This window comes from Odocoileus virginianus, chromosome 1 (assembly GCF_023699985.2).
Source record: "Odocoileus virginianus isolate 20LAN1187 ecotype Illinois chromosome 1, Ovbor_1.2, whole genome shotgun sequence".
NCBI classification, from domain to species: Eukaryota; Metazoa; Chordata; class Mammalia; order Artiodactyla; family Cervidae; genus Odocoileus; species Odocoileus virginianus.
The window spans coordinates 35,069,650-35,086,103 of NC_069674.1; the positions used below are offsets into that span (position 1 = coordinate 35,069,650).

The 16,454-nt window shown below is 40.4% G+C and overlaps 1 protein-coding gene across 3 annotated transcripts in view; it reads right to left on the minus strand.

The window, feature by feature from the left end:
- The window catches only part of VPS41 (VPS41 subunit of HOPS complex), a 197,682-nt gene that overhangs the window by 66,678 nt on the left and 114,550 nt on the right, over positions 1-16,454 (minus strand). For all 3 annotated transcript variants that reach the window (XM_070466633.1, XM_070466630.1, XM_070466639.1), the window contains 2 exons: positions 3,707-3,826; positions 2,064-2,210 (listed from right to left, as the gene is read on the minus strand). In XM_070466633.1, coding sequence (XP_070322734.1) covers positions 2,064-2,210; positions 3,707-3,826 — 267 coding nt within the window. The remainder of the gene's footprint in view (positions 1-2,063; positions 2,211-3,706; positions 3,827-16,454) is intronic.

A 16,454-nucleotide genomic window follows, 5' to 3' on the forward strand; every position in this document is an offset into this window, starting at 1 on the left:
CGCTGAACAATTGATGCTTTTGAACTGTGGTGTTGGAGAACACTCCTCAGAGTCCCTTGGACTGCAAGGAGATCCAACCAGTCTATCCTAAAGGAAATCAGTCCTGAATATTCACTGGAAGGACTGATGCTGAAGCTAAAGCTCCAATACTTTTGACCACCTGATGCGAAGAGCTGACTCATTGGAAAAATCTTTCATGCTGGGAAAGATTGAAGGCAAAAGGAGAAGGGAGTGACAGAGTATGAGATGGTTGGATGGCATCACTGACTCAATGGACATGATTTCAGCAAACTGGGAGAGAGTGAAGGATAAAGGAACTTAGCGTGCTGCAGTTCATGGGGATGCAAAAAGTTGGACACTACTTGGTAACTGAATAACAACAACAGATAATGCAGGATAATCTCCTCATCTTCAGATGCTTAGTTAGTCACATCTTTTTGCTCGGCTCTTTACCGCATAAAGAAACATTTATAGGGAATCAGGATTGCTATCTTGGGGACCATAATTCAGCCTAATGGAGGAAGCATTTCCAGTAGCGATTATCGAACTTCTTTCATGTCCCAATAGGCTAGTTTCCCTTTTCTTTCACCAAAAAAAAAAAAAAAAAGAAAATCCCAACTTTAAAACAAAGGAAAAAGCCACTTGGTCTATTTAAGATACTTAAAAACCATCAAGAACATCAGTTTACTGGATCAGTACTGGGACAGGGAGCCTGGGAAGCCCGCTTTTGTCCTTGACTTTGAGGTACAACTTCCTTCTTATTACCTTAAATGTGACTGTTGTGTTCATTTAACATATGGAAACAATTACCACATGTTCTATTAAGAAAGAGAACCTGAATCATAACTAGAAATAGCTCAAATTAATAATGCTTATTTTGATGATAACAATCACCACATTAATAATTTTTATGCTTTCTTTTTCACAGAGGAATTTCCAATAGCCATGTCTCTTTCATGACCTTTCTGGAATTTTCTGATATTAACTATGACAGCTTACATTTCCTATGCATGGTATGCCAGATCCTATACTAAGTTCTTCATTAAACTGCCCCAAAATGTGTGATATGAGAACTATCAGTGCTCCCATTTTGCAGATGAGGAGAGTGAGGCTTAGAGAGGGTCACACAGGAAGTTCAGTGGGAAAACTGGAATGGATTCCAGGTCCTGCGACTCTACAGCCTGAGCCCTTCCGTCAGACTACTGCTGGGATATCTTCTTACACCATCTTTATCTCAGCTAAGTTTTACTTTATTTAGATGAATGTATATATTTTTAAAGGGAAACAAACAACTTTTGCTCTGAAATACCTAACACAAGACAAGCGCTACTAGGTACAAAATAAAGGTGAATGGACTTCGGGCCTCGTTTTGCAGAACAGCTTCATGTACCCAGGCACATAAAAGGCAGGCGACATATGTGACAAAACAGCCCCAAGTCGTATGGTCCATAATAAGCCTGTGCCTTTATTCCACCAAACTACTAGCGAGCAAGCAGGATGATTTCATTTCAACCTTCTTTTTCCACCATCAGTTCTACTGAAGAAGCTTAGGATCAAAGCTAAGGGAAATGGAAGGAAACAAAAAAAGGGACCCAGGTGAACCAGCAACACAACGCATATTCCATAAACAGCTAAGGCCAACTGGGTGACAGGAAATTAAAAAAAGATCAGAAAGGCTACACATTCTGAACATGGATAAGGTCATGAAAAAGGACAGATCTGAAAACTCAAGCTTATCCCATGACCATAATATGCAGGTGGAAATATTTTGGCTCTGAGAAGCCATTCAAGAACTCATATTCTTGGACTTTCCTGGAGGTCCAGTGGTTGGGACTTGGCCTTCCAATGCAAGGGGTGAGGGTCTGATCCCTGGTCAGGGAATTAAGATCCCACATGCCTCGGGGCCAAGGGACCAGAACACAGAACACAGGCAATGCCATAACAGATTCAATAAGGACTTCAGAAATGGTCCACACACACACACACAGAGGAACTCATTCCTCTGGACCATCGTCAGTAGCTCTGTAACAATATGGACTCATGAGAAAGACAAGTTAACCCACCTTGACGGATGTCCCCCAGCCGATGATCAGCGTCACATTGTCCTTCCAGCAGAGGCTACAGGGATACATATCTGGGCGAAGACTTATATCATCCCGGGGCACGTTCGTGATTCTCTGCTTTGAGATGATGTCAAAAATCTTCACGCCCTGGAAAATAAAGTAGCACTAAGCATCCTTGACTCGAGAGAAGGAAAGTGAAAGGCAACTTAATAACGGCCACTGCTATACACCAGTGGTAACGAGCACTGCAAAGTCCTGACAATGTTTATTGGGTGCCACTGGGAACCACAGAAACGTTCTGACTCCACACGAATCTGGTGAAAAGCCCGAACAAAAGGAAACCTCCGTCCTTCTTCTCAGGCAAACGAGATTTTATGAGCAGGTGGCACAGGCAACAGAAACGGTGGATGTATAGATATCAGCAACTACGTTTCCAAAATGACAGACAAGAAACATTTATATATGTATTGTTACACCTCAAGTATGGGGTTTGGTTTTAAGAAAAGTTCTGAATCTGAAAACCCACTAGGTAAAGAAAACTACACCTGATATTTTAAAGTACTCAAATCAAGAAACATTGAGCAAGCAGCTAAATGACAATAAACCAAGAGGCCATACATCTGTTGACCATGACTCTGACCCAGGAGACGTAGGAAAAGTCCCAACTAGCACAGCAGCTTCTGGGAGGTTTCTACCATGCAAAATGGAATAGTTGGGGAATCCCAAACGCCAGGGCCATGGGTTCAATACTAGGCCGGGGAACAGATCTCACATGATGTGCAGCATGGCAAAATAAAAAAAGGAATAGCACTGATTTGAAAAATTGTACATCAAGATTCCAAAAGCTATAGTTATGCCAGATGTCCTAAAGGTAGTTTTTAAACTTTCTATTCGCCCTAACCCATATTGACGAAACTTGAGGTAAGTGATGTGGAAGCTGAAACTCCAATACTTTGGCCACCTCATGTGGATAGCTGACTAATTTGAAAAGACCCTGATGCTGGGAAAGATTGAGGGCAGGAGGAGAAGGGGATGACAGAGGATGAGATGGTTGGATGGCATCACCAACTCGATGGACATGAGTTTGAATAAACTCCAGGAGTTGGTGATAGACATGGAGGCCTGGTGTGCTGCGATTCATGGGGTCGCAAAGAGTCGAACACAACTGAGCGACTGAATTGAACTGAGGTAAGTGAAGCATCAAAAATTAGGATCCACTTTTTCAAAGGCAGGCCTATTTTGGGTCTGTGATTATTCTGGGAGTAAAAGAAATCAGCAATATCCTGCCCTTGTTTCATATCGACTGGCACTTGCCCTTGGCTAATAGGCAAATGGTATTTTCAAAACCATGTTCCCATTGCAGCCCTTCCATTATTAAGATGCCTTTTCATTTTCTTGGCTATTCTCCATGCCTCGGGTTTCTCCCTCTAAAATAGAGTCCAGAATATGTTGGAAATTACTCTGTGATGAAAGCCAGAAGCAATCTAATTTCTTTACCCTTCCGGGTATGGTATCAATCGCCATGTGCACCCTTCAGAAGTGGCGGTGGGAGAGTGGCATCCCCACCCTTTGTCACAGCCCTCTGGATCTGGCCATACTTCTGGCTCTGAACAAGCCTTAGAGACATGGAGATGCACTTTTACCATATTATTGGCCCAGGCGATCAGATGGCCCCTCCACTTCACACTCCTTATGTTCCCTTCCCCTTCATGCAGAACTGAAGACTTCCATCTGCTCATCCAAGATCGTTCAAACAGCAGCAACTAGGGGCAAATATCATAAAAACAGAATTTTAAAAACCAAGAGCTATACGTTAAACTCATTATTTTTGCCTGGACATTGAACAAGTAACAAACAAATTTAAAAAATAATTAATTGGAGGATAATTGCTTTACGATGCTGTGCTATTTTCTGCTGTACAACATCATGAACCAGCCATGTGTATACATATATTCCCTCTCTCTTGAATGCCCCTCCCATTTCCCACCCCCGATTCCACCCCTCTAGCTCATCACAGAGCACCAGGCTGAGATTCCTGTGTTACACAGCAACTTCCCACTAGCCATCAATTACACACATAATAGTGTCTATATGTCGATACTACTTTCTCAATCCGTCCCACCCTCTCCTCCCACTGTGTCCACAAATCCAAGTAACAAAGAAAGCACTCTCAATATTTTAAATACAGACTTATAGTGGCATATGATTCGCATTTTGGAAAGTATCTCCAGTCTATCGTATCCTGTCCAGGGCACCGTTTAAAATGTTTCAGTATTGAAGTTATTACACAGTCCAGCCACAAGATGGCATCAAAACACCAAAAGTCAGAGAAAAAAGAGCATGTATGGTATTTAGCCAAAAGACTTTTATCACAAAGTTCTTCAAGTAATTGACCAGGATTAAGTTATTTAGTAATTTGGGAAATCAAAACTTTAGAACTTTTCTCTGAAAATAAGTTTAGTCACAGATTCAGCTGCATGATTAGAAAGAGTCTTTCATTTAACTCAAGAAAAATTAACAATGACTTGAGCAGTAATTATTCACGTCACAAGAGAAATTTGCTTTAGAATTTAACTTCTACAGAAATTTCAGAGTAGCTACTATCAAAAAAATATGTTGAATAAATTTTATGACCAAAAATAACTGGTCAAACCCTCTACATTCAGATGTGGTTCTAGAAATCACAACATTATTGAGGAATCAAAAAATTTTTTTCTTGCTATATCCAATTTAAATCCTCTAAGAAAAGACTTTTATACAATATATAACAATACATACAACATATATAATTTATACAATGTAGAACTTAAAATATGTAAGTTAGACATATAATTCTGAAAGTTATCTTCTACAAGTATTCCTTAATGGAATTTTTTAAATTCCTATTATAAGTGTCAATTTCAATGTACCTTAGTATAATACCCCACCTCCAAAAAAGGAAGAAAAAAGGTAACAGAAAGTAAACTCATATTATTAATATTTTTATGTATCTTTCTCAGTAGCCAGAGGGGCACACACACACACACACACACACACACACACACACACACACACAAACACAGGTGAGGGGGAGTTATAATTAAATAAGTAGCCATCATCATAAATAAGCTGAATTTAGTCGCATAAAAGTGCCAGAAATGTTTAAAGTTCTCTGTCATCCATGCAAGAGCAAGGCAGCCTTACAACATCCTTAGTGGAGACTAGAGGCAGAACTTTTACTAAAGACATGTGGTCCTGTATTCCCATTGGATACACACAGGATAGAGCTCTTCTACATGCTCAGTGACCTTCTAAGCCGTTTCGACTGGCCCAGATTCTAAGAAATTCTCCCCACCACCAAGGCTGCCTGCCTCCAGTTAGCGACCCTTAGATTCGGCCTCCAGCTGCGACTCAGCCTCTGCCTTGGGTCATGACGCAGAGAACAGAGCGAAGGCGGCGGTCACTGAGGGCGTGCGGGGTTTTGTGATGGGACAGGTCTGAGGCGAAAGCTTGAGAGTATGGCTCTACCACACATCAGGTCACACTCCACTAAAGACAGGTAGCTACTGACAACTGTATTCAACATGAGGAGCGGGGCCAGGGGGAGCTCCAGCAGCACCTGTTGGAAGGGCGGCTCTGCGGGAAGGCCAGGGGGAGAGGCAAGGAGATGCAGGGAGAGGCGTCTCCCTCACCAACACCCACCGAGAAACGGCCAATAGAGGATTAAAAGGGGAACAGTCTGCAACCTGGGTCAGAAAAATTAAATACGCCCTCAATTTCAAATTAGAAGTTCTGTAAAACATAACAGGAGGATCCGGGTGAAGGCTGTGAGCTGACTCATTACAAGGAAGAGCCCGCCTCGGTCAGGCTGCAGTGCGGTGGCGGCTGGGGCCGAGGGGAGCAGAGGGGAAATCTCAGGCAGGCACACGGCCTGATCAGCACTGCCAACAGCACACCTGAACTGCCACGCTGGCCGCTGCTCGGAGAGACAGCTTGGAAGGAAAAAGCAGGCAGGCTGGTACTGGAGGGGGCCTCCTGAGGGCAACTGTGCCCGTTACTGAGGCGGGCGGTTCCTGCCTTAATAAGTACAGAAAACAAGTTTTGTTTCTGGTTTTTTTTTTTTTATTTTTTAAAATACAGCACTTCCCAGCTGCGCCAATAATTACTAGGGTTAGCCAAAAATGTTCATTTGGATTTCTCTGTGATATCATACAGGAAACCCAAACGAACTTTTTGGCCAACCTAATGCATTCTTTTGTATCCATTTTCCCAGACAATTATGTTCCAATTCAGCAAAATGGAAAACATAAAAGCTCTCCCACCACTGTCCAAAGTAAAAGATTTGGACAAGCTCTCACAAAATCTACGGAGAACTTCACAGCCATATATCATAAATATGAGCTCACAAGAAGAAAACACTGACAATATGGAAAAATTCAGTATTTGAAAACAATAAAACGTATCTAGGGAATAAGGAAAAAATTTCCCACTCCTACCACATGAATGAGACATAACGTAAAGCAGAAAAGAACTTCAGGAATAATTCTCTTTATTCTCAGGTGACAAGAAAATAAAGCAAGAAATTAATAACAAAGGATAAGAAGAGCAAAACAAGAGGGAAAAAAACGGAACTAAAAAAATAAATACTCTCTATCCTTGGGTAAAAGAGGAAATCAAACTGCAGCCAGAGCACTTAGAAAATGAAAATACAAATAGTACAAACCTAAACTTTAGGGGATGCAATCAAAGTTGTAAACAAGGGCAAGTCCATAGCTCTCAAAGTTAATAATGAACAAAAACAGATGTGTGTATACTAGCTACACGGAAAACAAAAACACTTTATTGAGGGACAGAGGAGAGCAAAGTAAATGGAAAGATACAGTGTGTACCTGGATGACAAGACAGAATTCTCACTGAAGAGCTGAAGTCTTATGAAGTTGGCCTACAGTTTTCATGCAAACCCCAAGAAAATCCCAAAGGAATTACTTCTAGAGCTTCTAAAATGCAATGAACTCATTTGAAAATGCGTGACAATAACAAAAAAAAAATTTTTTTTAATTAAGCAATTTGGGGGTGGAGGGTGATCTGCCCTGCTAGATACTAAAACTTTCTTTTTTTAAAATTAACACCCCCAACAGTAGAGCAGTGGTCTCAGAACTGACAGGTGAAGGAAAAAGGAAAGAAAAATTGACAAAGATGAACCAAATGATAAGGTCAGACACTGGGGAGAGCGACATGTCTGTGTATACATGGTGTGTGTGTGTGTGTGTGTGTGTGTGTGTGTGTGTGTTAAATATGGACAGTTATTTACAGGACAAGATGGTCAGAGCATATTAAGCAGATTGAAAAACAGATTAAATACAACGACTTTTAAATAAAATATGAATGTGTATCCACATATAAAACCTGAAAGACAAAGTGATCACCACTCCAGAAAGAGAGGACAAGTGATTTTGTATTATTCCTCTTTAATAATTATTCTACATAGCACATGTGAATTATTCTTTATAACATTAATAGATATGGGGATGAAAGTCAATCCTCTAATTTTAACAGTCAAGATAATTTAGGGGAAATTTTGAAATAAAACAAAAAATTCACTGGAACTGAGTGAAAAGACTATTTGTGGTCCCCTATCTATGGGTGAGGATTCACATAAATGATATCTAATTTTTAAATAAAACACTAACTTCTTTTAGAAAACTCTTAATAAAATCTTGCTGCAATTCCCACCCAAGCCAAGGTCACTCCACTCCATCCTTTCTGCTGTGGTCAGTGTGATTTCTGCAATGGGAGGAAGCTGAGGCTGCTGGGCCCTGGGCTCCCTTTGTCTCCGGCTCTGGCTCCAAGGAAAACTTCCAGCAGAGGGCAGGAAGGAAAGGAGAGAATGTTGAATTCAGTCTGAATTTCTAGAGTCCTATTACAATAAACCTTGTGTACCCTGCCCTGACACGAATCAAAAGAGCAAAGACGCTGGTCCCTTAAAGTTTTTTTTTATAATACGGCATCAGTGGTACCTATTTGATGTAACTGACTCACTGATGAATGCTCAAAAACAGCAGGTGGTGGGTGGTTAGCTAATGTCCTAGCTTCTGTAAACCAGTTAAGTTTTAACTCATTTCCATTACACTTTTAGACACAAGTCATATTATTTTTCTCATGTCTTTCAAATAGTGGTAGTTTCATCACTTTACCTTTACATTTGAAAATTAAGAGATGATCACTAAACAAATAGCCTTAAATATGTTAGAGAAGATCATTATTTTGGAGAATTCTTTTGCTAAGTCAAATACTGGTTCTGAGTCATGGGATCGTGGGTGCGACATTGTATCTAGTTCACTGAGAATAATGTATTTACTTCTCATCTCCCCAAATGTATCAGGAAAAGAAACCAAATCTTAGAGATGCTTTGCTAGACACACAAGGAATAACAAATACTAGATACTGAGTAGGCTTTCCTGGGTCTAAAAGTCATTCCTTCTTTCGTTGTCCAAAAATACAATGGATTTGCTACGGGAGGAGCTGTGTAATTCCCAAATCCTCTAGTCATTTGGCCGTCTTTAGTTAGCAATGCCTGTCCCCTATTTCAGATACAGAGGCATCTGCCCTCACTCACACATCTAAAGGAAAGGGCCCTGGGACTGATTCATCCAAGGAATACATCAGCACACTCCTTGAGAAAGGGCTCCTGTAGCTGACGCCATGTCCTACTCCTGAAACGCTGGTCTCTTTCCTGTTGATCAGTGTCAGAGGATATAACTTGTGCACAACTTGTCATCAATTTGAAAGTCCTGCGAAGGTGCTGTGCCGTGCTCGGTCATGTCTGACTCTTTGAGACCCTACAGACGGTAAGGCGAGACCTTCTCTGTTTGGTTCAGGTTACTGCGGCTCCTTGGTTCCAGGGGTGTCCCCTGTTCTCCCCTTCGGTCTGAGCAGTGATGTCCTGGAATGGGTTTGTCCACGTGCACAAAGCTCTCTGGAACGTCACAGTACCCACTTCTCCTGTCCTCCCCCCACCCGGCCTGCCCTTCTCCTCTATGTTACCGGCTTAATCCCATGAAGTGTTTCTTTCTGTCTTCCCTCTGCACTCCACTCAATTCTTTTAAAAATGCTTTTATTTTCTATTAAAGCACAGTTGATTAACAATGCTGCATTAGTTTCAGCAAAGTGATTCAACTATACATATGCATCTATCTGTTTTTCTTTTTCAGATTCTTTTCCCATTTAGATTATTATAGAATATCGAGCAGCATTCCCTGTGCTATACAGTAGGTCCTGGTTGGTTATCTGTTTTATTGGTTATGTATTTATCTATCAATAGAGCAGTGTGTGTATGTCAATCCCAAATTCCCAATTCACTCAACCCTTTACTCATGAGTCCTATCTCCCAGTCCATACATAGTATAAAATCTTAAATGTCAGCTAGAAATTACAAAATTATTGCCATTACTGTCCTTTGAAACTCTCCAAATAAAATGATGCTGTACATGCAGCATTTGATGGATAACATTTTTGTAGTTTCAGATAGAAGGGGTTAGGATTTTTCCATCCCAATCTATGGGAATTTCAGGCAGAAACATAATCTGGCAGGAAGGCCAAGGAAAGTTCTGTTTCGGCAATTTAAGGCATGATAAGCTGCTTTTCTTACACACACTCTATGCTAATTTAACTACCACAAAACTACCTGCTTGTATTTCACTGACATTTAATAAAATCCATTTCTTTCTTCCAGCCATAAAACTGCCTAGAGACCTACTGAGCACGAATCTTCTACAAAGCATTTTAGAAGGGAAGCCATTGAGGGAACTAGCCTTAAAAGCAGCTGGTTAATTTATTTGGTTCATCTTCCACATCCTGTAATATTGAATTGTCATTATCACAATACTGAGAGCAATTTAAGCTCAATGGGAGCTAAGTACAGAGAGAGGAAAAACTGTTTCCAAGAGGTCTATTTTTTTGTTGGAGAAAGTATTTTAGGGCTTTATTTCCCATAAATCCACATTCTGGCAGTCAGCACTCTTGGTACTTATATTTCAATAGGAGCCCTCACATCCTCAGCAATATACTTTATTCTTCTATGTTCTGTGCTGATAAATCTATCTAGTACTTTCTTATACCACATCCCAGAATCTCCCACACACAGGCTGGGATTCCTATGGGGCTGTAATAAAGCTGCCGATTCTGGTAGCCTAACACCCATCATTACCCATCACCCATTCTTCCCTGGTGGAGGAAAAGGAGTATGATTGGACCTTTTTTAATCATCTTGTGCTCTTCCAAGTATATAAATCATTTGAGTCATTTGGGCTACCTAATACCAGCAACACTGCTTGCTGAGGCTGGGGTCTGAGCCCATGGGTGAAGGTATTTTCTCCAGAAAGGACAGAGAGGCTTGGAGAAAACAGACTCCACAAGAGATAAATGCTTAATCAGAAGATACCGGAGCTCAAGATGACAGAGAAATAGGGCAAAATGAAATCCAGCAAATTAGAATATGCCAAATATTTTACTGTCCCAGTAAAAACAAAGGGTATAATGATGAGCAGGGCTTGTCACAGAAGGATTTTTAAATCCAAGATTGGAAGAGATTAGGGATAAAACTGAAGTCAAGAAGGCAAGTGAGAAAAAAAACTGGTGAGCATGGAGAAGACTTGGGGTGGTGGCTGGCAGCAGACAGGAGTCTTGAATCTTGAAGGAGACAGAAATGACCGAGCAGCAGCAGCCTGCAGAGCAGAGCACACCTTTGTTCTGCTTCCTGCTTTGGCTCAGTACCGAAGTTTAAAACACACGGCCTTCCTGACCACCACTGAGAAAAAACTCGCATCATGTAAGAAGAAAACGGGGATTTCCTAAGTATATGACTGCTTTAAACTCGGTGGTTATTTTCTGCACAAGTTCTAGTCCATCCATCTCCTTTCCTGAAGAGTGGGTTAACCTGATTAAAAGCCGTTCAACACAGGACAGATACTGCTACCAAAGTCTCTGTACACAGGTGGATTTCCAGAGCCCGTGTGACAGCCCATCTGCTTCCGGGCAGTATCTGAACAAGCACAACTGAAAAGCAACACAGGTTTTTGACAAATTCTTGAACTTAATTAATCCTGTGTAAATTATGTACCAGAAATACGCTTTGAAATTAAAAAAAAACATCATATCAACATATAGTAACAGTCAATTTAGTAGCCAAGAAATCCAAGCGATGAATTCAGTGTGAACCAAAGAAGTTAAACACAAGAGGTGCCACTGAGGAACAGTTCCTTTGTATTAAAAACAAAACAAAAACCTAGCAAGGACAGAGATATAGATCTATGTCTACCCGCCCACCTATACAGGTTTAGCAATCAATTGTAGCCAGCATGTGAGGAAGATTCCTATTCAAACTAGCAACCTGCCATTTCTGCACATGCAACTCACAAGTGCAAATGGGATTCCAGAAATGAATGAGGCATTTAAAAAGTAATTTTTCTACTAAAACAAACAAACAGCCTTCCACATGGATCCTGAAGACTTAACAGAGCTGGTTGTTCAAATCAAAAACCTTGAGTTTGTTTTTCAGTTTGCAGCTGCCTGAGGATCTATTTCCTGGGACTGGGTTCAAGGTTGGACCCCTTCCCCAGTAGAATAAACATCTACTGGGTGATGCAACTTGAACGAACATCCCGTGTGATGAACAAATATCTCTAATTTTAACCACACATAATCTCAATCACAGATGACTCAGGAGGAGATCTTTGCACAGTGAGGTTATGAAAAAGAAATACAAAACTGCTAAATCTTGAATAACAGGAAGAGTCACCAGAACACACAGGTTTATGGATGTGAAGTGCTTCACTCAATTCAAATTAAAGCAAAAAGGAACCAACAAGGACCAACCATAAGCACAGCAAAGTATACTCAATATTTTGTAATAATCTATAATGGAAAAGAATTTGACATGGAATATATACACACACACACACAAACACACATGTATATACACACAGATATTTAATGGAATCGCCGCGCTGTGCATCTGAACTACCGTGATGCTGTAAATCGACATGGAATATATATATACACACACACACAAACACACATGTATATACACACAGATATTTAATGGAATCGCTGTGCTGTGCATCTGAACTGCCGTGATGCTGTAAATCAGCTATGCGAGCTCTGTGTGCTCAGCTGCTCAGTCCTGTCTGACTCTTTGCGACCCCATGGACTGTAGCCTCTCAGGCTCCTCTGTCCATGAGATTCTCCGGGCAAGCCTACTGAAGTGGGTTGCCATGCCCTCCTCTAGGGGATCTTCCTGACCCATGGATCGAACCCGAGCTCCTGTGGCTCCTCCTGGGAAGATCCCCTGGAGAAGGAAATGGCAACCCACTCCAGTATTCTTGCCTGGAAAGCCCATGCACAGAGGAGCCTGGTCGGCTACAGTCCGTGGGGTGGCAAAAAACTTGACACAACTTAGCAACTAAACAACAACAACAACAAATCAACTATATACTTCAATGGGAAAAAAAATGAAGCAAAAGGGGAAAAAGCCTTTCTGCCTACAGCAGAAACCAAATCAAATGAGCCTGCCTTTAACTGGGCATGCTGCGTGTTTTTAAGAGCCTTCAAGGAAGCAGCAGGACAGACGGTCTGGGGCAGACACATCTGTGGAGTAGAATATACTCATCTTCTTTGTACACAGTTCAGCATCTACTCGAAAGTCTCATTATGACTCCTATATAATGCCTCCCTAGAACAAGAATAATTATTCCAGGTTTAGCTAAAATTGGACAAAAGGCTGCAGGCTATTCAGTAAGCAGCAATAATTTGCGCTCAAACTGACAATAAATATCAAATGGACAGTCGTCATTGTCCTGGCTTCTATGGTAATATTAAAAGCTGCCCCGAGCAAAGAATACAACCAGAGAAATCACAAAGGAAGGGATATAAGTGACTAGTAAATAAAAATGCTCAAAATCACTAATAATTCAAGGAAGTTACAAAATAGAACAATGGAGTCTCTTTCTATGTATATCAAATTGGCAAGTTGATATGGTAAAATGGCACCTCTAAAACACACAGCTGGTATAAATCAGTATGTTTTCTAGAATGTACCTTTACTTGGCAATATGTATCAAGAGCCTAAAAGATACTCAGAATCTTTGACTCAGTAATTCTAATCCTAAGAATCAGAGCTAGGAAAACATTCAAAAGCACAAACAGAAGTTCATACCCAAAGATTTCTAACTTCAATACAGCATGATTTATGATAACCCCAAACTGGATACAACCTAATGGTCCAATAATATGAGACCGATTAAGAAAATGAAATTGACCTGCAGGATGGAAAATTACATAGTCATTAAAGAACATCTGAGCTAAGATTAGACTTCAATAATGTACGGAATTTCATATGATTTAGAATGCTAAGTTGAAAAGAGAGCCAAAATAGTTGAGATTACTTTATAAATTCTTTTATTATTGCTTTTTATTATTATAAAAGGCATGGTTTATACAATAAAAAAAAGCAGAAAATAAATGCCAATGAAGGCCAGAAAAAACACTAATAATCTTGCTCAGATATTGTTAATAACTGCTATTAATATTAATATTAATATAGTTACTAATCTGGTATAATATAATGCTAATAATATTAATATAGTTAATAATCTGGTATAATATAATGCTAATAATATTAATATTGTTAATAATCTGGTATACAGCTTTCCATGAAATTGCTACATCATACATTTATATTTCTACCAGAAAGGGAAATTAAATAGTATGTATTATTTTCATAAAGTATCTCAATAAGCCATCTAGCAAATGTTGGGCATTTTATTTGTCACAATGGAGAAAGAAAAAAGCTGGCATGCAGGAGCTCGTCTGCCATTCAGAGCAGGGCCTTGGTGTTCTCCGGGTAAATATAAACAATTTCACAGAACACTGACGTAAGACAAGGCCCTGTGACCATAAGATGAGGAGAAAAACAGGACCACTCCATAATCACCTCTGAACATGGACAAAATATCAACATTTCCCAAGCCACATAAATGACCAAACACCTCCCTATCCTGGCTAAAAGGAAAGACTGCTTCTTTACCAATGTCCTTAGCCTTGATTTTATCTTTCCTCCTCTGGATATGATGTATTAAGCTATCCAGTGGTGGAAAATCTCTTGCTTCCAGACAGCACCCGACCCAGCGCAAACTCCTACTTCTTAAAAGCCTCCCCACACCACCTCTCATCAACAGCCCAAATCCTGTAACACCCTCCTTCTAATACACCCTCTCCCTCACACCCTGCAAGTGTGTTCCTGGAGATCTAGGGTTGCACGGCACTGACACAGCTATTCACTATCACATACACTACCATTAGACTTTGAGTGGGTTCAAATCTGCACTGTCACAAACATCAAAGAGGAATATTGGCTGATAATGAATCAGAAAACTAAAAGGAAACAAACTAACTTATAATGGGGGGGGATCCCCAAATGCTTAACGACAAAGGCTTGAATAATCAGTAATTACAACAGTAATTTTGCATAGGCAATAACTACTCCAAATACTAAAGAACAACCACAGCATTCTCAACATGCAAAGGAAGATATTTTCAGCAAGGAGCAAAGGATGGTTTGATTAGTCTAGGAAGACAGATGGTAAGCTTAACATCAGAATCCAGGGAAGGGCTGCAAACAATACAGAAATACTACACACGGAAAAGTTAGCTGAACCCATTAAAGAAAAAAAGGCTTCTGTTCTCACCGGGTTTTTGATGGCTATGAAACAAGGAGGACGACTGAAGAAAATGTGGTTGCCATGGATCCATCTCCAGGATGTTGGGAGCTCTACATACTGACATCAAAAAAGCAACTAATGTTTGAGATGGATGAACTTAATTTTGAAAGGAAGGAAAAACATCTGTCACTGATATTGAAAGTGATTTCTATTTTTAAGCCCTGGATTTAAAATTTTAGCTTCAGCCAGTTCAGTACATAGAGAAAAACCCAACAAAACATACTTTTACAATATAGCTATTTGCAACTTGGGTTTTACATACCTAAGAAATATTTGTAAAGCTTGCACTGTTTTACTTCCTATTAGTTGGTAGTTTTTAATCAATTTTGGCATGCTTACAGCATGAGATGAATTTCTAGGAATGGAACGACAATTTATAACACCATGCCTAGAAGAGATGAAGGTGTTTATTTACAATGGTTCTATGTGCAACCACTTGGACATAAATTTGGTGGTTGCCTGAGAAGTGATGTGTGAGAAAAGTCTGCATGTAGAAAACTGCCTAAGATCAAGCATCTAAACGCCTGCAGAAGTATCATTCTCTAGATCCACTGGTCAGCAGACTGGGTGATGTAGTTGACGTCAAAGACTTTTTCAGGATAAACAAGGTCTTACTGTACAGTACAGGAAACTATACTCAATATCCTGTTGATAAACCATAATGAAAATGAATACATATAACGGAACCACTTTGTTGTAGAGCAGAAATTAACACAACATTGCAAATCAACTTCAATACTTCAATAAATTTTTTAAAAATTAAAAGAGATCTTTTATGGCCCCAAGAAGCCCAGTTTCCATCTGACCAGGAGACAAGCAAATATATAAGGAAGCAGTCTTCCCTTGTGGCCCAGCTGGTAAAGAATCCGCCTGCAATGCGGGAGACCTGGGTTCAGTCCCTGGGCCGGGAAGATCCCCTGGAGAAGGGACAGGCTACTCACTTCAGTGTTCTTGGACTTCCCTTGTGGCTCAGCTGGTAAAGAATCCATCTGCAATGCAGGAGACCTGGGCTCAATCCCTGGGTCAGGAAGATCCCCCTAGAGAAGGGCATGGCAACCCACTCCAGTATTCTTGCCTGGAGAATTCCATGGACAGAGGAGCCTGGTGGGCTACAGTCCAAGGGGTGTGAAGAGTCAGACATGAGTGAGTGACTAACAACTAACTACAACTAACTACATTTCACATTTAATGGTAATAGGAGTTTACTGGGCTATGGGAATTTTAAAAAGTTTCGCATTATTACAAAAAGCTGCTCCATTGTATCTTCTTCCAAAAAGAATCCAACATGCAATTTGTTGTTTGTTGATCACGTTGGACACTGAGATGCTTCTACCTCTGTCCTTCAGGTAAAATCTGCCAGGAGCCTTCAGTCCTGAATAGTGAAGCGCTTTCTCATTTCATGCATGCAGGTCCTTGCTTTGTTTGCTGACTGACACTTTCCAGGTTACAAAGCAAGCTGTCCCTGCGGCCAGGTCCCCTCATTCTAGTTCACTGCAATGCCAAACAGCTGACTACCTCGTTTCTAAAAATGAACTCCGCTGCAAACAGCAGTGCAACAATTTAATAATTTGTCAAAGGAGAAGAATCAGTTATTACGAAATGTATTTCAGAGTTCAAAGGTAAAGGTCATAGGGAG